A 22,583-nucleotide genomic window follows, 5' to 3' on the forward strand; every position below is an offset into this window, starting at 1 on the left:
AACAACAGCTCGTCCAATGGATTGTTAATAGTCACATTTATACACACAGTCTTGCACACATACAAACACGCTCACACAGTAATACCTTCGCCTTTTTTCCTCTGCCTGACTACTACTTTTTCTTGGCCGGGTGCAGCCAGGGTCCCCTTGCAGTGTCATCACTTGCTAGCACTGCCCTGTTTACAGCATGCTGCAGGTTCCAATGAGAAAGTTCAAGGTTGGGGGAAGGGGGGGGGGGTCAGAGTTTGGACACCCCAGACAGCCAGGACAAAGTCTTCAGCTCTCTCTCGACACAGCCAGAGTGCCACACTTGCTCACTGCTGGCGTAACAGTGGATCGAGCAGCTTCAGTGCTGGGAATGAGCACTGGTTGGGCATGCAGCTATAATGGTTAATGCTGCTCACTGGCCCTCATTGTATGAGCAGGCAGCGGCCCAGGGGGAGAACTCCCTCTATTCCCACAGGCCAGTCCGCACCTGACAGCAGGAGCTGTAATCAGCTCCAAAACTGCATGCACATTTACTTAACCACTTCACCACTGAGGGGTTTTACCCCCTGACCACCAGAGCAATTTTCACCTTTCAGCGCTCCTTCCATTCATTCGTCTATAACTTTATCATTACTTATCGCAATGAAATGAACTATATCTTGTTTTTTCCGCCACCAATTAGGCTTTCTTTAGGTGGGACATTATGCCAAGAATTATTTTTTTCTAAATGTGTTTTAATGGGAAAATAGGAAAAATGTGGGGAAAAAAAAATTATTTTTCAGTTTTCGGCCATTATAGTTTTTAAATAATGCATGCTACTGTAATTAAAACCCATGAAATTTATGTGCCCTTTTGTCCCGGTTATAAAACCGTTTAAATTATGTCCCTATCACAATGTTTGGCGCCAATATTTCATTTGGAAATAAAGGTGCATTTTTTTCAGTTTTGCGTCCATCCCTAATTACAAGCCCATAGTTTATAAAGTAACAGTGTTATACCCTCTTGACTTAAATATTTAAAAAGTTCAGTCCCTAAGGTAACTAATTATGTATTTTTTTTAATTGTAAATTTTTTAATTTTTTTTTAATTACAAAAAAAAAAAAAATGGGGAGTGTGGGAGGTAATGAGTTAATTTTTTGTGTAAAAGTCATTTATTTGTATGTGAAAAATGTGTAGGGTGTAGTTTACTATTTGGCCACAAGATGGCCACAGTAACTTTTTGCTTTATTGCGACCTCCAAGCCTCCTTCCGGAAGCTTGGAGGAAGAATAAGGAGGCTGGACACGTGAGTTTCTTCTCACAATGATCGCGCTGCCCATAGGAGAGCAGCGGGTCATTGTGGGGCTTAGATCAACGAACGGGAATGGATTTTCCCGTTCATTGATCTCTGGGCGAGCGGGCGGCGGCGGTTTTACTAGCGGCGGGCGGCGTGTTTACGAGCGGGAGCGCGGACAGCGTCGGGAACGCGGAAAGTACGTGTTTCTCCGTCCCTGGTTTTTAAAGGATGGAAAAAGGGGCGGAGAAATACGTACGCGCGGGGGTAAAGTGGTTAAACATGCAGTGTACTAAAACTAATGTTACTGTTTCATATTGGACAATATAATCGCAATGCAATTATTTTGCAGTGGAATGTTCACATCTGATGCGCAAAATGGTGATCATTTTCCAAACAAGCACATTTACAATTGCAGAGAAACATACTTCTATGTACTATATGTGTTGCATGTATTAGTAACTCGCAAAGCACATTGCATTGTGGTCTTTTTTTTTTAGGATGTGCAGGGTGAAAGTAGCCTTGGGGGAAATTTAACCTTCCTGGCGGTCGGGCTATGCCGCGCAGGAAGATATCTCAGCCCCTGGTGGGGCGATTTTGCTCATTTAAAGTGCTATGCGCGCAGCTAGCACTTTGCTAGCCGTGAGCACAGCTTGATCGCCGCCGCTCTGCGGCGATCGTCCGCACGCAACGGCAGAACAGGGCCCCCCCCCTCCCGCCAGAGCCCTGCGCTGCACGGACCAATGAGTTCCGGGCAGCGTTATGGGCTGGATCGGAGGCGTCTGACGTCCATGACATAATTCTGATCGTCGCCATGGCGACAGGAGAAGCCAAACAGGGGAACCGGTTATGTACGCGTTCCTCTGTTTGCTATTGATGCCGGCGATGATCGGACACATGCGCCCTCTAGTGGTGTTTCATGTAGCTACCACTCTGGTAGCTTTGAATGAAACAAAAAAAAAATAAAAAAAAATTGATTTCTGCCTATTTGGCAGAAAAAATAAACCGCCAGGAAGGTTAAGGGCCAAGAACAAAAAGGGCATAGATACCAACTCAAATGACATTCAATACAGTGGCGGAAAAATCCAACAGTGGGGGCCCTTGTGCAGAATAAATGAAGGGTCCCCATGTCAGTGGCCATAGTCATAGATTACGGTTAGTTAAAAATAATGTCAATAACATTAAAGTACATGGATCTAGGTTACATTCTGCAGGCACTGTGTAAGGCTAGGTCCACACTAGGCACGGTTGCAGGACGGACGCTGCAGTCCGGGATCAGGGGAAGTACCACCAGACCGCAAACTGATCCGTTTAAAAAAAAAAAAGTGCATCAGTTTTGCATCAGTTTCCGTTTAGTTTTTTACCCCAAAAAACGGACAGAAAACGTCTATCATTAGAAAGGGAGTGGGAGGATTTTTTGGGCCAATATTAAAGTTCAGGCTATCCGTTTTTTCATCCGTTTTTGGTGCTATTTTGCCTGTGGAGATGGAGTTGCGTTTTCCCATTGCTTTTCACTACCCATCCGTGTATCCGTGGTCCGTAAAAATGCAGCAATTCCGGACCTTCCGTTCAGGTTTTGAAAACAGGTCCCCGCAAACGCAGACGAATCTGTTTTTTTCTTGGGTGAGGACGGCTGCTATTTTTAACATTAGTATCCGGGACTTCATTTTTCATCAGGGCTGAAAAACGCAGCCACGGATACGTTTCCGGACCTAGTGTGGACTAGCTCTTAATGTAGCACACATTACATACTTGTGTATGACTCGGCCACTAGCAAATATCACTGTTCCCTTATGGGTTTCAGAGATAAATACACAGAGAAGAACCGACAGAATACTCATGCCCTAACTGTGGCGCAGCTGCATGGGCCCTAGAGGGCATGGGGGCCCCTGTGCAACTGCACGGCCTGCACAAGCCTATGTCTGCCTCTCTGATTTAATATTTTGAGGAAGGTAATAGTTTTAAGTGAATTGCAAAAATCCTCACACCGGACCTCCGTCTCGCAATAAACCCTCGTCCCCATATTTGTAGTTTGCCATCATCAACTACCTAGTTGAATAGTTGAGATTATATTTTGATTCCACATGAACTCAAACTGAAAGCAATAAGGCAACTTGAAAAAGTTATAAGGCACACAGAGCTGATACCCAACTGTTCTTTATATTGTCTTCTGTATATATTTTTTTCTATCTTGGTATGATGACCCACTATGCACACCCATCACATCTTAAAGGAAACAGACATATTTGAAGTCCCTGCTGAGGTTTCCCATTGGTCTTCATATTTATAACGAGAAAGTAATCATTTTAATCAAAGGTTTGGTTAACAGATTTTATATATTGGTGTTTTTTTTTTTTCAGAGGGAATAGAGACATTGAAATGCAACACGAAGGAAAATGCACAACTGAGGTAACATGGATATGGTTTATTTCAACAAAACCTATGTAGGCATCAACCTAGAAGGAATTATGTGTGTTGGTGGGGGTCCTGCCCAAGGAACTATGGTGGTTTTAATGTACATGGATAGGGGTAAGAGTTTAAAGGACACCTGTAGCAAGAGGGCTATGGAGGCTGCCATATGTATTTCCTTTTATACAATAACAGTTGCCTGGCAGCCGTGCTGAACTGTTTGGCTGCAGCAGTTTCTGAATCACACCATTAACAAGCATGCAGCTAATCTTATCAGATCTGACAAGAATGTCAGAAACACCTTATCTGCCACATGCTTGTTTAGGGGCTGTGGCTAAAAGTATTAAGAGGCAGTGGGTCAGCAGGATAGCCAGGTAACTGTTATTGCTTAAAAGGAAACAAATATGGCAGCCTCCATATCCCTCTTGCTACAGTTGTCCTTTAATGAGGGCTTTTAATAGGTGAACATGAATAGTTATTATGTCCAGTTTTGAGGCCACAACAGTTCCCATTGAGAGTTAAAGTGACACTAAAGTGGAAAAAACCTTATGATACAATGAATTGTATGTGGAGTATGCATAATTAATAAAACATTAGTAGCAAAGAAAAGTCATTTTTATTTTCAGTTATATAGCTTTATTTTATAACATTGCATCATTCTCTAATATATGCATATACAAACTTACACTCTGTGTTTTAAACTATTAAACAGAGCAGAGCTAATGAACCTTTGAACTTTCCTGCAGTAAAACCTTAAACAACAAACAGTGAGAGACAGGTTGAAATCAAGGCTTCAGAAAACAGCACTGTAGCCAATCAAGCTTGGTCAGCGAGCTCAGAGCACCTCTTATGCATAGATAACGAATGAGGTTTCTTAACTCTTCCTGTACTGGAAACAATATGAGACTCATACCTTTGCTACTAATGTTCTATTTCTTAGCTGTACTACACATACAAATCATCATAAGTTTATTTTCACTTCAGATTCCCTTTAAATCGTAACTCGCTCATCTATCCTTATATCTAAACCCTTTCTACCCACTATTGCATCTCAGGTGCCTCAGTGTCTCATACCTCATAATGCATCACACTTTTGTGTACCTCATACATGTCTCCCATTCTCCAACAAAGCATATCTTTTACAACCCCTGGAAAGCGTCAATGAGGAAATACAAATGGAAAGACAACTGTAGCAATTAGTAACAGTCAACGATATGGTAATAATACTGACTTGCATGCAGCTTAGAACTAGGACACTCAAGTGCACTACCTGCAGATTTTTCAAAGCTGCAAGCAAGACCAGATTATTCAAATCTCACTCGCCATCTCTAGTTGCAATGGTCACTGTAGAAATGCTATAGTTAATTGGACATGTATTTCTTAAGGTGCATACACCTTAAGATTGGGAACCGATCCCCTTGGATGACATCGCTGGGCTGGCTTGTAAAGACCAGGGTCAGCTGTGTAGCTGGTTCTGTTGCTAAGCGGGGGGTGGAGGGTCACCAGAGCAATGCCTACATGATGCCACGCGGTATGTGGGGGAGCTGCGTCTTCAAAGAAGTTGGCCGCCAGGCAGATTACTTGCTGAGCAGCTGTCGCTAGTCGGGGGCCTGACTATCCGCTGAGGAGGTCACTTAGTCAGACATGTATATGAGGCTTTAGTAAAATCAGTTTTGTTTTAATTGATTGTGTTAAGTTTTAACCCTTACCAAATGAATTAAACCCTTGTGTCACCCTTACTTGGCCTTAAGATTCATGGACACTTTGTAACGATTGTGGAATTCTCTCCGTGATCAGCGCACAAGAAGTGCGCTGACACTGCGGAAATCCTCCACAAGTGTATAATTTGCGGGAACCCAGCAAAAGGTGCAATTCACCTGTAGAGGGAAATTCCTGTCGACAGGGGGAGCTGTGGAGTGCAGAGGAACACCTCCTCTGCCCTACCACGAACGCCAGACAGGAATTGTACGAAGGGAAGAACCGCAGAGCAAGATAGCCCTGAAAGAGAGAGATCAAAGCGACAGAGGGTATGTGTGTTCACCAAACTAGTCGCCACCCTGCGACGATGAACACAACCAGGAAGACAAAGCGAGAAGGCAATCGCCGGAGATGGCGATTGCTAACAGCGACACAAGACCGAATAAGCACAGATGAGGAATGTATGTATGTCTACCAATGTAGCCGCCAACCTGCGACGGTGGACACGCAACAGAAGAAACCAAGTGAGAACGCAATCGCAAGAGAAGCGATTGCGGAAGAGAATGAGCACAGAGACAGATTGTATGTGTGTGCACCAAACTAGTCGCCAACCCGCGACGGTGCATACACAACAGCAGATATGAAGTAGGAACGCAATCGCGAGAGAGGCGATTGCCAGAGGTGACACAAGGCTACAGCAAGGAAGAGCACAAGAGTAGCAAAGGCACAGCAAATCATACAATGAGAAGATACGGAAAATAACAAACGCTGGCTAAACGCGAACACCGCACTCATTCGCAACAGTGCACGCGTTTATGCGCGGTCTCCACGTGATAAGCACAACAGAGACTAGCACGCCTAACTAACCACCGACAGACAAACATGAAACAGAGGACGCGAGCGCTTGCTTAACGGTTACCTCACCGAGCCTCCAACATAAACAAGCGAGAGATAGGATCCACAGCACTAGCGAAAGAGGCTAGTGCGATCCAGGAAGACAGAACAGAAGGATCCACAGCACTAGCGCAAGAGGCTAGTGCGATCCAAGTACAGCAAGAGAGTAGCAGACCAGAAGGATCCACAGCACTAGCGCAAGAGGCTAGTGCAAACCAGGAAAACAGATCAGAAGGGGCTACCAGTAACAATTGCTGTTCCGGTTAGCACCCAGACACACAGAACGATTTCCTGTCGACCACCGCTGGGACAGGACAATCGCAACAGACAAACAAAAAAGATAACATAGCAAAGAAATGAACAGCGCTACTTAAAAACAGATGAGTGCTTACCTGCAAAAAAGTGCACACCCCACTCATGGGATTCAAATACACAATGAGCATACACATGACCTGTCTACCACTTGGAGGATGTTAGTTTCCACTAACAATTTGCAATTTGTTAGGTACTCGTCCCTCCCACTGTCGAAGAAGTCTTTCCTCCATGGGAGGGGACCTAACACTAACTAAATTCTACCTATGCTAAACGCGAACACCGCACTCATTCGCAACAGTGCACGCGTTTATGCGCGGTGTCCACGTGATAAGCACAACAGAGACTAGCACGCCTAACTAACCACCGACAGACAAACATGAAACAGAGGACGCGAGCGCTTGCTTAACGGTTACCTCACCGAGCCTCCAACATGAACAAGCGAGAGATAGGATCCACAGCACTAGCGAAAGAGGCTAGTGCGATCCAGGAAGACAGAACAGAAGGATCCACAGCACTAGCGCAAGAGGCTAGTGCGATCCAAGTACAGCAAGAGAGTAGCAGACTAGAAGGATCCACAGCACTAGCGCAAGAGGCTAGTGCAATCCAGGAAAACAGATCAGAAGGGGCTACCAGTAACAATTGCTGTTCCGGTTAGCACCCAGACACACAGAACGATTTCCTGTCGACCACCGCTGGGACAGGACAATCGCAACAGACAAACAAAACAGATAAGCAATCCTAACTGCACTAGGGAAACTGCCTAGTGCAGTTCCAGGAATTACTCTAAGCTAATCTTCAACAAAGAGCAAGGCTGACACTCCAGGCGAGTGTTACACAGGAACTAACCCTTATGACCAGCCAAGGACTCTGGGAAACATAGCTCTTTATACTGCCAGTCATCAAAGGAGGCAGGTAGGGGATTTGCATAACGAGTGTATGCAAATTCCTCAGCAGCAGAACAGACCAGAAACTTGTAATGGAAAAACAGGTCTCTCTTGCAGAGACCTGCAGCCCACAGACTAGAGGAATGGTCAAACAGCTGTCTGCCAGTGCATCCAGCTGAGCGGATCATTACACACCTGTAATGGTTTCCACACATAGCATCGGATGCGATCAGTAGAGCGACAGCTCGGGTACCCAACGCTGTATGCATCAAAGTGTAGTTGCCTAGCAATGCATCTATTAGGCAGTGAGGTCTCCAAACTGCGCCCTAGTGATCGCATGCAATCGATACAGATGCACATGCTGGCGATAATGGTACGCTACATGCCCAACTAGTGATTAAATATGGCATATATGCCATTGTTTTATCTATGATAATCCAAATAAAGTATTTTGAGTGGTTTTAAAACCGTGGCACTTATGTAAAAATTAAGAAGGGGAAACATGAAAAAATTTGTAATTTTTGTGTTTACGCCTAATTTTTCTTAATAAATTGCCTTTGAAATTATATAAAAGTTGAAAAAAAATTATTACCCAAAGGAAGCCTAAATTATCCTGAAAAGAAATACCAGGAAATAAAAAAGTTTCACTTTGATGGCATAGGTAATAAAAAGTTATTATATGCTGTATCAACAGCGACACAACTGATATGCCAAAATTGTCAGTAACCTTAAATAAAATCTGAGATGCCCAGAAAAAAAAAATATACATACCTACGGCTGATCAGTCCCTCACAGTCTTCCCACGCCACCTGGATCTTCCGATAGGCAACCCGATAATTCTGATTGTCTGCATACTACGCATGTGTGGCTCGGCCACACCCCATTTGCTCTTCCGTTGCCGGGAGCATCCTGTGTCTGCATAGTACTGTGCAGGCACAGAACGCGACAGGTGAGCACTCGCGGCTGGACTACACCTGTGCTGACTGGAGCCAACTGGTGGGACAAGGATGTTGTACTAAGTACTAAGAATGAGTGTCACTTGGGGGTTGAATAAAATGGATAATCATGTGAGCACAGAAAAGACATTTGTGGTTATTTCATTATAAATGTTATGTTATATTTGTCTGACTTACAAGTGCCTTTTTGATTTAATTGTAAACAAGATGACTGAAATGATCAAAATCATTGTCAAACTGGCCAAAACACTCAATTTCAGTGGGGGTTGAGTGTGTGTGTGAGTGTGTGTGTGAGTGTGTGAGTGTGTGAGTGTGTGAGTGTGTGAGTGTGTGAGTGTGTGAGTGTGTGAGTGTGTGTGTGAGTGTGTGAGTGTGTGTGTGTGAGTGTGTGTGTGAGTGTGAGTGTGAGTGTGAGAGTGAGAGTGAGAGTGAGAGTGAGTGTGAGTGTGTGTGTGTGTGTGTGTGTGTATACACATTATATATACACATTATATATATATATGTGTGTAATATCCTTGTGTGGTCCTAGGTAAGGAGTCCGGATTTTGGCAGCAAGCAGTTGCTGCTTGGTTTTTTTCTTTTCAGGGCCGGACTCCTGGGATGGGAGGGAAGGAAGGGCGGGCCTTCCCATCCCACCTAGGTACACACCTGGTTGTCAGTGGGGCTGAGAGCCTCACTAATATGGTATTGATGAGATGCAAATTTATGCATAAGAAGCAGCCTCACAGGCAGTCTGAGGAGAGGTGTTGGAGAAGTAGCATGTCTGCTACGGAATCTCCTGACAAGGAATATTGGAGCACTTGATGGAAGCCAAACCATACCCTGGTCTGTTGTTAGTATGGTATTGGCCTGATCAAAACTGAACTTTGTTTGAACCTGCTGGACTTTATATTACCAAGCTGAAGTAAGCTGACTGTTTATTTTCCACTTGTTACTGCTGAACTGAAGCTGTTTTTCTTCTACTGCACAATAAACGGACTTTGTTTTATACATCTGTGTACTGCGTGCTGGCTGCGACCCCTCTAAACTTCACAACTGGTGAAAAACTGGCAAAAAAGTGACATTTAAAGGGCCAGTCTCCTTGTCTGCATGATGGAGGAATTGGTGAAACAAATGGCCTTAGCAACTGTGCAGCTGCAGCAGAGCATGGTGTCTCAGCAGGCGAGTATGGTGACTCAACAGCAAGCCATGGAAGCCCTGCGAGAGGCCTCAGAAGCGCAAGCCAAAATACTGCTTGAGGCGGTGCAGAAGCTGGCCCAGGGGAGAGAGACAGCAGGAGCTGCCCCTAGCAACCAGGCGATGGTGAGAGCCAGTCACTTTCTGCAGAAACTAACACCCACAGATGATGTGGAAGCCTTTCTAAAAACGTTTGAAAGGACAGCAGAGCGGGAAGGATGGCCGAAAGACAAATGGGCTGGTATCCTTGCACCGTTCCTGACGGGAGAACCCCAGAAGGCCTACTCCGATCTCAACCCTGCAGACGCCCTCAACTATGATTGACTAAAGGCAGAGATCCTGGCCCGACTAGGTGTAACCACAGCGGTCCGGGCACAGAGGGTGTACAGCTGGCAATACCGGATGGATCGTCCAGCCAGATCGCAGATGTATGACCTCATCCAACTGGCGACAAAGTGGCTGCAACCAGAGGTACTTACTGGGCCTGAGATGGTGGAGCGATTCGTGCTGGATCGTTTTCTGCGTGCCCTGCCAGTGGGACTACAGCGATGGGTCAGTCATGCAGACCCCAAAAAAACGGAGCAGCTGGTGGAGATGGTGGAGAGATATACCGTAGTGGAAGATCTACTCTCTCCAAAGGGCCAGGCAGGCCCCGTCTTATCCCGTGTTGCAAGCAGTGGTGCTCAGCAGAGCTCGAATATTCGAGTAGCTCGAATATTCGAGCTCTTTTTCAGCTATTCGAGCTCGGTATTCGAGCTCCGAATAGCTGGAGCTATTCGAATGGGCTATTCGAGTGAACTTGAATAGCCCATTCACTATTCGCGCTATTCGAGCTAACAGCGCTATTCGAGCTCGAACACCGAGCTCGAATAGCGTCATAGCCCAGATTGATGTCCTTAGAGCCAATCAGAGGGCTCCCAGGCCCTCTGACGGCAGCCAATCACTGAGGGGGACCCTGGCCAGCCCCTACCCTATAAATAGCGGCCGCCATGTTCCGTTTCTCCGTCCTTGCCCGACTTTGCACAGAGAGAGATCTGCTCCTTTGTGCGTTGGCTTAGCAAGAGCTTTATTGTGGTCATTTACCTAGCGTTTTTGCTCACATACACCTCCTATATACACCTATATTGTTGTTAGTTAGATAGACATTGTATTTTAGTTAGTAGCTTTTGTGTTACAAAGAGAGAGACTCAGACAGCTGCTGCAGGCTTACAGCTTTAGGCCTCAGGGCCTTGCCTGTGTGGGCAGCTGTTCTCTCCTGTCCTCTGTTTATTTCTCATCTATACCAGTATTTCTGCTGTCCTTTAGTACTGATTGATTGTATTTTGTATTGTAGTTATATACTGTAACTGTACTAGGACACTCACTCAGTCACTGTTCATAGGCTACTAGCTCCTGCGTGTGCGTGCACTCACTGTCTGTGTACTGTACACACACTCTATTTCCTTCTGAATAGTTATATACTGTAACTGTACTAGGACACTCACTGACTGTCACTGTTCATAGGCTAGCTCCTGCGTGTGCGTGCACTCACTGTCTGTGTACTGTACACACACTCTATTTCCTTCTGAATAGTTATATACTGTAACTGTACTAGGACACTCACTGTCACTGTTCATAGGCTACTAGCTCCTGCGTGTGCGTGCACTCACTGTCTGTGTACTGTAGTGTACACACACTCTATTTCCTTATGAATAGTTATATACTGTAACTGTACTAGGACAGTAACAGTAACTGTACTAGGACAGTAACAGTATAACAGTATATAGTACAGTTACAGTATATAACTATTCAGAAGGAAATAGAGTGTGTGTACAGTACACAGACAGTGAGTGCACGCACACGCAGGAGCTAGTAGCCTATGAACAGTGACAGTGAGTGCACTGTCACTGTTCATAGGCTACTAGCTCCTGCGTGTGCGTGCACTCACTGTCTGTGTACTGTACACACACTCTATTTCCTTCTGAATAGTTATATACTGTAACTGTACTAGGACACTCACTGTCACTGTTCATAGGCTACTAGCTCCTGCGTGTGCGTGCACTCACTGTCTGTGTAGTGTACACACACTATTTCCTTCTGAATAGTTATATACTGTAACTGTACTAGGACACTCACTCACTGACACTGTTCATAGGCTACTAGCTCCTGCGTGTGCGTGCACTCACTGTCTGTGTACTGTAGTGTACACACACTCTATTTCCTTCTGAATAGTTATATACTGTAACTGTACTAGGACACTCACTGTCACTGTTCATAGGCTACTAGCTCCTGCGTGTGCGTGCACTCACTGTCTGTGTAGTGTACACACACTCTATTTCCTTCTGAATAGTTATATACTGTAACTGTACTAGGACACTCACACACTGACACTGTTCATAGGCTACTAGCTCCTGCGTGTGCGTGCACTCACTGTCTGTGTACTGTACACACACTCTATTTCCTTCTGATTACTGATTGATTATTGTAATTTCTGGTTGTACTTACTGTTACTACTTACTGTACTAGTAGGGATACTCAGTCACTGTTCATAGGCTAGCTCCTGCGTGTGCGTGCACTCACTCACTGTCTGTGTACACACACTCTATTTCCTTGTGATTATTACTACTGATTATTGTAACTTCTAGTTGTACTTACTGACTCTGTTACTACTTACTTACTGTACTAGACACTCACTCAGTCACCTCGCCCACCAACCCACTCCATTAAAGTACCCCACTTTTCACCCGCCCTTTTAAAAAACTTTTGTGTTTACGCCCAAAACATCGAAGATGTCTGGAAGTGGCAGCCAGCGCGGTCTGGGCAAGGGGAAGGGCAGCAAGGGAATCAGGAGGAGAGGGAGCAGCATTGTGGCAAGCCGCGGGCGCGGCCGCGCCACCATGCACAGTTCCGCAGCAGGAGCAGCAGCGTCAGTGGCTAACATTCCTCCTATAGCTACTGGCCGTGGACGCCTTGGGCGCCGCCCAGCAGAAGCATCTGCAACTCACGCTGCAGAGACACAGCAGCAGCAGTGTGTAGCACCTGCTCCGATTTTCCTCCAGCCGGGTCGGAAACGTCCCATTGAGGAAAAGGATGCAGACACTGTGGTGCAACTAATGACGGAGGATGAGCAGCCCGCCATCAGCTCTGCATACGAGGCCTCCACCCTCACCACCACCACCACCACCACCCCTGTTCGCAGCAGCCGCCCAGCAGGGCCTGGGGAGGAGGCCAGTTCACCGTCAGTCGCCGACCTGTCACTCAGCACTCTTTTGACCCCAGGCATGATGAGTCAATTGTCTGCTGTTGTTGGCGATTTGGAGGAGGAGATGCTGATGGGCACTTTGGGGGATGAGGGATTGGACAGCAAGACTGTGGCGACAGTCAAGCAGCCCATCCATACATCAGGAGAGGAGTTTGGGGTGTCATCATCCCAGCAGGACATGTTTCAGGAGGGGGAGGATGATGATGACACGGTGACAGACAGAGACTGGGTGCCACCAGCTCCAGGGGATGTCGTCATCAGCAGCTCTGAGGAGGAGGAGGAGGATGCGCTTGTGGGCCTTGCAAGGAGGCGCATCATTGCAAGCATTGGCAGCAGTAGGCAGGTCCCCCAGCCTGCTGGTGTCTCAGGCTCAGCAGCAGCATCTGCCAGTACCACCACCAGCCGCACCCAAGCCCCCCCCCCCAACCACCACAGGGAGACAGGCAGCAGCGGTTCCATGCCGTAGGGGGTTGTTTTTGTCACCAATCTGGCGCTTTTTCACCATGCCCACAGTGTACAGCAAGTACGCCACTTGCAACCACTGTCAGCGGAAGTTGAGCAGAGGTGCAGACCCCTTAAAGTTCAGCACCAGCTCGCTCATCAACCACCTTGCTGCGAAACATTTCCACCAGCATGAGGAGTTCCAGAGGCTGAAGGCATCTGGTGCTGGCAGTGGCACCACACCCATCACTGCACAGCCTTCAGCAGCAGCAGCAGCAACAGCAGCCACCCGCCCTCCTGCTCCTCCAGCAGCACCAGCAGGAGTGCGGAAACGCACTGCTCCTCCCCCCTCTGCAACTCCTGCCGCCGACACTGAGGCCTGTTCTGGCAGCCAGTCCTCAGTGGCCTCCTCTGCTGTGTCTGCTGATTCCCGTGCCAGCAAAAGGCCACGCCAGAGCCTTTTGAGCGAGTCCTTCCAGGGGGTGATTAGGGCTCTGCCTCCCAGCAGCCGTCGCATGCGGCAGCTGAACGGCTTGCTGGCACGGGCCATGTGCTCCCAACTCCTGCCGTACACGCTCGTGCAGGAGGGGAGCGACATTCGTGCGCTGCTTGCTTGCGCAGCCCCAGACTGGCAGCTCCCCAGCAGACACTTCTTCGCCCGCAAGGCCATTTCTGCACTGCAACGCTTTGTGATGGCCAATGTGGAGCGAGGGCTGGAGCACGCGGTTGGTGAAAGGGTCCACGTCACCATGGACTCCTGGAGCAGCCGCTTCGGGACAGGCCGCTACCTGTCCTTCACTGTCCACTGGGTCAGCTTGGTGGAAGGGGGTGAGGATGGGAGAGCAGCAGCGGGCACAGCAGCAGCAGCAACACAGTGGGTGGTGCCACCCCGCAGGGTCGGGGGAACTGCAGCAGGTTCCTCCGATCCTCTGCCATCCTCCGGCACACCTGGCCAACCCCCCCGCCTCAGCAGCAGCGTGAAGGCCCGCCACTGCCAAGCGCTGCTGCACTTGGTCAGCCTTGGGAAGACCAAGCTGACGGCAACCCATGTGTTGGCCAAACTCCAGGAGCAGGAGAGGATTTGGCTGACCCCCAGAGGCCTCAGAGTCGGAGAGGTGGTGGCCGACAATGGGGCCAATCTGGTTGCCGCAATAGACAGGGGAAACCTGACCCACATCCCCTGTCTTGCCCACGTGCTGAACCTGGTGGTGCAGAAGTTCTTGCGCACCTACCAGGGGATGGGCGAACTGCTGGAAACGGCAAGGAACGTTGTGCGTCACTTCCGGCGCTCGGCTGCAGCCTGTGCGAGCCTGGAAGACGTGCAAAAGGAGCTGGAGCTGCCACGCCATCGGCTGATCTTTGACGTTCCGACTCGCTGGAACTCCACCCTGGCGATGTTGGAGCGTCTGGTTGAACAGAAGCACGCTGTCAACCAGTACCTTGCCCTGGCCACTGTTTCCGCCGCTCAGAGAAGGGACAAGACCAGCAACATACAGTCCATCGTCTCCGATGATGACTGGAGGCACATGCAGCAGGTGTGCTTAGTGCTGGCTCCCTTTCTGCAGGCCACTAACATGGTGAGCAGGGACCATGCTATGGTCTGCGAGTGGGTGCCCCTGGTTTGTCTGCTGAACAGGGCCCTCGATGCTTTGCTGGAACAGGGAGCGGCAGCCTTGGACCAGCAGGAGTGGCAAGCAGCTGCACAGTCCACCTCTGAGGGGGAGAAGGAGGAGGACTTGGTGGAGGTCCCTGACCTTGCTGCTGATGAGGGGGATCAGCACAGCGCAGCTGAGTTGGTGCGGGGGTGGAGAGAGGATGAGGCGGCAGAGGAGGAGGATGAGGAGGACAGCACTGCCGTCGATGTGCCAGCAGACGTGGCCCGCCTCTTCCCAATGGCAGCGCACATGCTGACGTGCCTGCGCAGGGACCCCAGGGTGATCCAGATGAAGCAGAGGGAGGACATCTGGAGCAGCATGATGTTGGACCCGCGCCTCAAGGGGAAGTTGAGCCAGTTCCTGCCGCCTGCAGGAGGAGACCCAGCGCAACAAATAAGGAGCTTGCAGCAGGCCCTTGTTGAGCGCTTGGAGGAAGCCTTCCCCCAGCCTTCCACCCCCACTGTCCAGCCAGCACAGAGGCAGCAGCAGGTGCCTGCATCCAGCAGCAAGCGCCCCACAGACCTGCTGTCTCTCAGCCACGAGCTCTACAGGACTGTAGAGGCTCCGGCAGCAGTGACTAGAGAAGAGGTGCATGCAGCAGCATCCTCCTCCGGTCACAGCCAGCGCCTGACCCGCATGGTGGCTGACTACATGGGGTCCTACAGCGGGCTTGACAGCGATGCCCCTGTTGATCCCATGGAGTATTGGGTCAAGCGCCTGGAGATCTGGAGCGAGCTGGCGCAGTACGCCCTGGAAGTGCTGTCCTGCCCCCCTTCCAGCGTGCTGTCCGAGCGCTGCTTCAGTGCAGCTGGTGGAGTGGTCACCAAGAAACGCTCACGTCTGTGGACAGACTGACGTTTCTCAAGATGAACCAGGCGTGGGTGGAAGGCGAGTTCCTGGCCCCTGTTGTCGGCGAGAGGGGGACATGAACTGGCTGCCGGAACTTAGAACCATCGTTAATGTGCCTTACCACCCTTTACCACCTCCTGGCTCCTGCTCACTAAGCCAGCCTGGTTCACTTTGACTATTACGTCGCCTGCAGCCACACATTTTACAACTACAGTGGGCTGCTGTGTACTGCCCTTCTGCTGTCTGTCTGTGTTTCCCACTGCCAGGGTACACAGATTTACATTCTGCTGCCACTCTGCCACCAGCTATTACGTCAAAAAATAGCTATATATCTGTGTAATTGGTTGTAAAACCAAAACTACAAAACCATAAAAAAAAAAAAAAGGTTTAATTTTTCAGAGGTGCCCGGGTTGAAAACTGTGTTGTCCCAGTTGTGTATTGGACACGATGTGGGCTGCACGACCGCTGTCTGGGACCACCTGTTGTGTTTATTTACAGCCCTGGTATCACCCGCTAGGTACCAGGGCTATTATGTCACGCTGCCTGCCTGCTGCCACACTCACACTACTCCTCCATTCCTCCTGCTGCTGCTGCTGTCTGTCTGTGTTTCCCACTGCCAGGGTACACAGAATTACATTCTGCTGCCACTCTGCCACCAGCTATTAAGTAAAAAAATAGCTATATATCTGTGTAATTTGTTTTACAAACAAAACCAAAAAAACATAAAAAAAAAAAGGTTTCATTTTTCAAAGGTGCCCGGGTTGAAAACTGTGTTGTCCCAGTTGTGTATTGGACACGATGTGGGCTGCACGACCGCTGTCTGGGACCTCCTGCCTGCTGTGTTTATTTACAGCCCTGGTATCACCGCTAGGTACCAGGGCTATTATGTCACGCTGCCTGCCTCATTGACTGCCTGCTGCCACACACTCATCCTCCTCCTCCTGCTGCTGAATTTACCTCCTGCTGTCTGTGTGTTTCCACTGCCAGGGAGCACATACAATGGCGCTTCCAACATGCGTGCGCCACCAGCTATTTGTTACGCTCAAAAGTAGCTGCATTTCTTTAAAAAAAAAAATTGAAAAGAGAAATAAGTGAAGAAGAAGAAGACGATATAGAAAAAGAAGGAGAAGAAGAAGAAGGAGAAGAAGAAGAAGAAGATGAAGGAGAAGAAGAAGAAGATGAAGAAGAAGAAGAAGAAGAAGAAGATGAAGAAGAAGAAGAAGAAGAAGAAGAAGATGAAGATGATGAAGATGATGAAGAAGATGAAGAAGATGAAGAAGAAGATGAAGAAGAAGAAGATGAAGAAGATGAAGAAGAAGAAGAAGATGAAGAAGAAGAAGATGGAGAAGATGGAGAAGATGAAGAAGATGAAGAAGATGAAGAAGAAGAAGATGAAGAAGATGAAGAAGATGAAGAAGAAGAAGAAGAAGAAGAAGAAGAAGAAGAAGAAGAAGATGAAGAAGAAGAAGATGAAGAAGATGATGATGAAGAAGATGAAGAAGAAGAAGAAGAAGAAGAAGATGAAGAAGATGAAGAAGATGAAGAAGAAGAAGAAGAAGAAGATGAAGAAGATGAAGAAGATGATGAAGAAGAAGAAGATGAAGAAGATGAAGAAGAAGAAGAAGATGAAGAAGAAGACAATATAGAAGAAGAAGAAGATATAGAAGAAGATATAGAAGAAGAAGAAGAAGATATAGAAGATAAAGAAGAAGAAGAAGAAGAAGAAGAAGTATATACAGTACTGAACAAAATTCTGGACACAACTTCTCTTTCCACCTTTTTTTTTTTAAAGGAACATCCCCACATAATCACTTGCTGTTGTTACTTGGAAAAAAAGATGTTTCTTGCATCATTCACCCTCAAAACAAGTGTTGGAAGCTATTTAAGGCCAATTCGAATAGTCAGCTCGAATAATGAGCTCGAATACCGACTCGAATAGTGAGCTCGAAGTCCGAGGTCGAATCGAATAGTAAAAATTATTCGACTCGAATATTCGACTGACCTCGAATAATTTACTATTCGAATTCGACCAAACTCGAATTTTAAAAAGGGGTATTTGAGCACCACTGGTTGCAAGGTTCCCTGACTCTGGAAAGGGTGCTTCACGGAACCAGCATCACCAGCAATAGGGAAGTATTCCCAACAGCCGCTCAGGGGTTGCCACCTGCTATTGCTACACCTCGGAAGGGAGGTGTGATCCAGTGTTGGAGATGTTCTGCCTGGGGCCATACCAGAGCCCAGTGTCCACTGCAGGAGGAACCCATGCAGTGTGACGTGCTACGGAGGGTGTCCTTTTCTGCCCAGGAGGTATGCCTGGCAGAGTGCCAGGAGAGCTTTGTGTGCCCCGTTAGTGTGAACCAGGTACCTGCTAAAGCCTTGCTGGACTCAGGCAGTATGGTAACCATGGTGCACGCTGATCTGATTGGAACAATTGACACTGTGCTAAAGCCGCTTAAGGTGGTGTGTATTCATTCATTTGTTTTACAAACAAAACCAAAAAACCATAAAAAAAAAAAAGGTTTCATTTTTCAAAGGTGCCCGGGTTGAAAACTGTGTTGTCCCAGTTTTGTATTGGACACGATGTGGGCTGCACGACCGCTGTCTGGGACCTCCTGCCTGCTGTGTTTATTTACAGCCCTGGTATCACCGCTAGGTACCAGGGCTATTATGTCACGCTGCCTGCCTCATTGACTGCCTGCTGCCACACACTCATCCTCCTCCTCCTGCTGCTGAATTTACCTCCTGCTGTCTGTGTGTTTCCACTGCCAGGGAGCACATACAATGGCGCTTCCAACATGCGTGCGCCACCAGCTATTTGTTACGCTCAAAAGTAGCTGCATTTCTTTAAAAAAAAAATTGAAAAGAGAAATAAGTGAAGAAGAAGAAGACGATATAGAAAAAGAAGGAGAAGAAGAAGAAGGAGAAGAAGAAGAAGAAGATGAAGAAGATGAAGAAGATGAAGAAGAAGAAGAAGAAGAAGGAGAAGATGGAGAAGATGAAGAAGAAGAAGATGAAGAAGATGAAGAAGAAGATGATGAAGAAGAAGAAGAACAAGAAGAAGAAGAAGAAGAAGAAGATGAAGATGAAGAAGAAGATGAAGAAGAAGAAGAAGATGAAGAAGAAGAAGATGAAGATGATGAAGATGAAGAAGAAGAAGATGAAGAAGAAGAAGATGAAGAAGAAGAAGAAGAAGATGAAGAAGAAGATGAAGAAGATGATGATGAAGAAGATGAAGAAGAAGAAGAAGATGAAGAAGAAGAAGAAGAAGATGAAGAAGATGATGAAGAAGAAGAAGATGAAGAAGATGAAGAAGAAGAAGAAGATGAAGAAGATGAAGAAGAAGATGAAGAAGAAGAAGAAGAAGACAATATAGAAGAAGAAGAAGAAGAAGATATAGAAGAAGATATAGAAGAAGATATAGAAGAAGAAGAAGAAGATATAGAAGATAAAGAAGAAGAAGAAGAAGTATATACAGTACTGAACAAAATTCTGGACACAACTTCTCTTTCCACCTTTTTTTTTTTAAAGGAACATCCCCACATAATCACTTGCTGTTGTTACTTGGAAAAAAAGATGTTTCTTGCATCATTCACCCTCAAAACAAGTGTTGGAAGCTATTTAAGGCCAATTCGAATAGTCAGCTCGAATAATGAGCTCGAATACCGACTCGAATAGTGAGCTCGAAGTCCGAGGACGAATCGAATAGTAAAAATTATTCGACTCGAATATTCGACTGACCTCGAATAATTTACTATTCGAATTCGACCAAACTCGAATTTTAAAAAGGGGTATTTGAGCACCACTGGTTGCAAGGTTCCCTGACTCTGGAAAGGGTGCTTCACGGAACCAGCATCACCAGCAATAGGGAAGTATTCCCAACAGCCGCTCAGGGGTTGCCACCTGCTATTGCTACACCTCGGAAGGGAAGTTCGATCCAGTGTTGGAGATGTTCTGCCTGGGGCCATACCAGAGCCCAGTGTCCACTGCAGGAGGAACCCATGCAGTGTGACGTGCTACGGAGGGTGTCCTTTTTTGCCCAGGAGGTATGCCTGGCAGAGTGCCAGGAGAGCTTTGTGTGCCCAGTTAGTGTGAACCAGGTACCTGCTAAAGCCTTGCTGGACTCAGGCAGTATGGTAACCATGGTGCACGCTGATCTGATTGGAACAATTGACACTGTGCTAAAGCCGCTTAAGGTGGTGTGTATTCATGGAGACACAAAGACTTATCCTGTGGTGCCAGTGTCGATTTCAACTGACTGTGGGACAATTACTCACGCCTTCGGAGTGGTAAGAAACCTAATGTGTCAAGTAATATTGGGTCGAGACTTTCCACTGTTTTGGGAACTATGGGAGAATGTAAAAGGGAAGTTATTTAAGGATTCTGATAATTACTTAGCCCCTCCTCCCCCTACCAGAGAACCAAGTCTGGACAAAGATGTTGCAGAAAATTTATTGCAAAATGATCATGTATTATTGCAAAATGATGATGTATTATTCCAAATGATGATGTAATGTTGCAAATGGATGAAAATGTGACTGACCATCCTTGTCAGGACCCTGAGCAGGTTACTGAGGGGGGGGGGATGATTCCCCATTACAGGTTATGTTGGGCGAGGATGATGAGGAATCTTCCCCCCAATCTATGCTCCCTGACCTGGATGTGTCAAAAGTGATTTTTTTACTGCGCAGATGCGGGATCCAACGTTATCCCATGCTAGAGAACAGGTATCTGTTGTAAATGGAGTTTCCCAGGAACCTGGGGCAGAGGAGAGATTCCCTCATTTTTCAGTTCATGGGGATGTGTTATATCGGGTTGCAAAGGTCAGAGAGGAGGTTGTTGAGCAGCTGCTAGTGCCTCAAGAGTTTCGGAGGATGGTACTAGACTTGGCTCACAATGAAGCATTGGGAGGTCACCTGGGTGCCGAGAAAACGGAGGCGCGGATAACTGACAGGTTTTACTGGCCTGGGTTAAAGGCCGAAGTAAAGAATTACTGCGTTTCTTGCCCCACCTGTCAGTTAACCGCGCCAGTGTCCCATTTTCGAAACCCTTTGGTGCCCTTGCCAATAATCGAGGTGCCATTCGAGCGCATTGCCATGGATATAGTGGGGCCACTGGTAAAGTCTGCCAGGGGGCACCAATATATCCTTGTAATACTACACTATGCTACTCGCTACCCGGAAGCCTTTCCGTTAAGAAAACCTACCTCCAAAGCTATCGCCCGAGAATTATTTAATATGTTCACTCGGACGGGTTTTCCTAAGGAAATCCTTATGGACCAAGGAACCCCGTTTATGTCTAAAATTATGGCTGATGTGTGTAAACTGTTCCAGATCAAGCAGATGAGAACCTCTGTTTATCACCCTCAGACAGATGGGCTGGTTGAACGGTTTAATAAGACCTTAAAGGGACTCCGAGCAGTGCAGAAACTATGGAAAGATGCATATCATTTTAAAGCTCTCTTTCTCCTCTTTCCAATGATATATAAACCGCCGCCCTACGCCTTTTAGCTTTCGCTATTTTCGCGATTGAAATTGCCGCGGCTGGGATTTCAATCCCGAAAATAGAGAAAACTAAAAGGCGTAGGGCGACGATTTAGGTGTGGCCAGAAAGAGGAGAAAGAGAGCTTTAACCACTTCCCGACCGCCTAACGCACAGAGGCGGCCGGGAAGTGGACCCCGCAAGGACCAGCTCATGCCCAAAGGCTGCGGTCCTTGTAGGGGCATGGGCGGAGCGATCGCGTCATCCGTGACGCGATCCTCCGCCGGCGCCTGTCACCGCTCACTCGCCGCAACATCCCGCCGGCCATACGGAAGCGCCGGCGGGATGTTAACCCCGCAACCGCCGCATACAAAGTGTATAATACACTTTGTAATGTTTACAAAGTGTATTATACAGGCTGCCTCCTGCCCTGGTGGTCCCAGTGTCCGAGGGACCACCAGGGCAGGCTGCAGCCACCCTATGTCGCACCCAAGCACACTGATTTCTCCCCCCCCCCTGCCCCAGATCGCCCACAGCACCCCTCAGACCCCCCCCTGCCCACCCCCCAGACCCCTGTTTGCACCCAATCACCCCCCTAATCACCCATCAATCACTCCCTGTCACTATCTGTCAACGCTATTTTTTTTTACCCCCCCCCCCTGCCCCCTCCTGATCACCCCCCCACCCCTTAGATTCTCCCCAGACCCCCCCCCCCTGTGTACTGTATGCATCTATCCCCCCTGATCACCTGTCAATCACCTGTCAATCACCCATCAATCACCCCCTGTCACTGCCACCCATCAATCAGCCTCTAACCTGCCCCTTGCGGGCAATCTGATCACCCACCCACACCAATAGATCGCCCGCAGATCCGACATCAGATCAGCACTCAAGCGCAGTGTTTACATCTATTCTCTCCTCTAAACACCCACTAATTACCCATCAATCACCCCCTATCACCACCTGTCACTGTTACCCATCAGATCAGACCCTAATCTGCCCCTTGCGGGCACCCAATCACCCGCCTACACGCTCAGATTGCCCTCAGACCCCCCCCTTATCAATTCGCCAGTGCAATATTTACATCTGTGCTTCCCTGTAATAACCCACTGATCACCTGTCAATCACCTGTCAATCACCCATCAATTACCCCCTGTCACTGCCACCCATCAATCACCCCCTGTTACTGCCACCCATCAATCAGCCGCTAACCTGCTAGAGTTGGGCCGAACGGTTCGCCTGCGAACGGTTCCATGCGAACTTCAGTGGTTCGCGTTCGCGTCCCGCAGGCGAACCTTTGCGGAAGTTCGGTTCGCCCCATAATGCA

General features: G+C 47.8%; 1 protein-coding gene across 1 annotated transcript in view; it reads left to right on the plus strand.

The window, feature by feature from the left end:
* The window catches only part of LOC137561556 (serine protease inhibitor Kazal-type 1-like), a 61,651-nt gene that overhangs the window by 19,768 nt on the left and 19,300 nt on the right, over positions 1 to 22,583 (plus strand). The window contains exon 4 of the mRNA XM_068272870.1: positions 3,621 to 3,669. Coding sequence (XP_068128971.1) covers positions 3,621 to 3,669 — 49 coding nt within the window. The remainder of the gene's footprint in view (positions 1 to 3,620; positions 3,670 to 22,583) is intronic.

This window comes from Hyperolius riggenbachi, chromosome 3 (genome assembly GCF_040937935.1).
Source record: "Hyperolius riggenbachi isolate aHypRig1 chromosome 3, aHypRig1.pri, whole genome shotgun sequence".
In the NCBI taxonomy this organism is placed as follows: Eukaryota; Metazoa; Chordata; class Amphibia; order Anura; family Hyperoliidae; genus Hyperolius; species Hyperolius riggenbachi.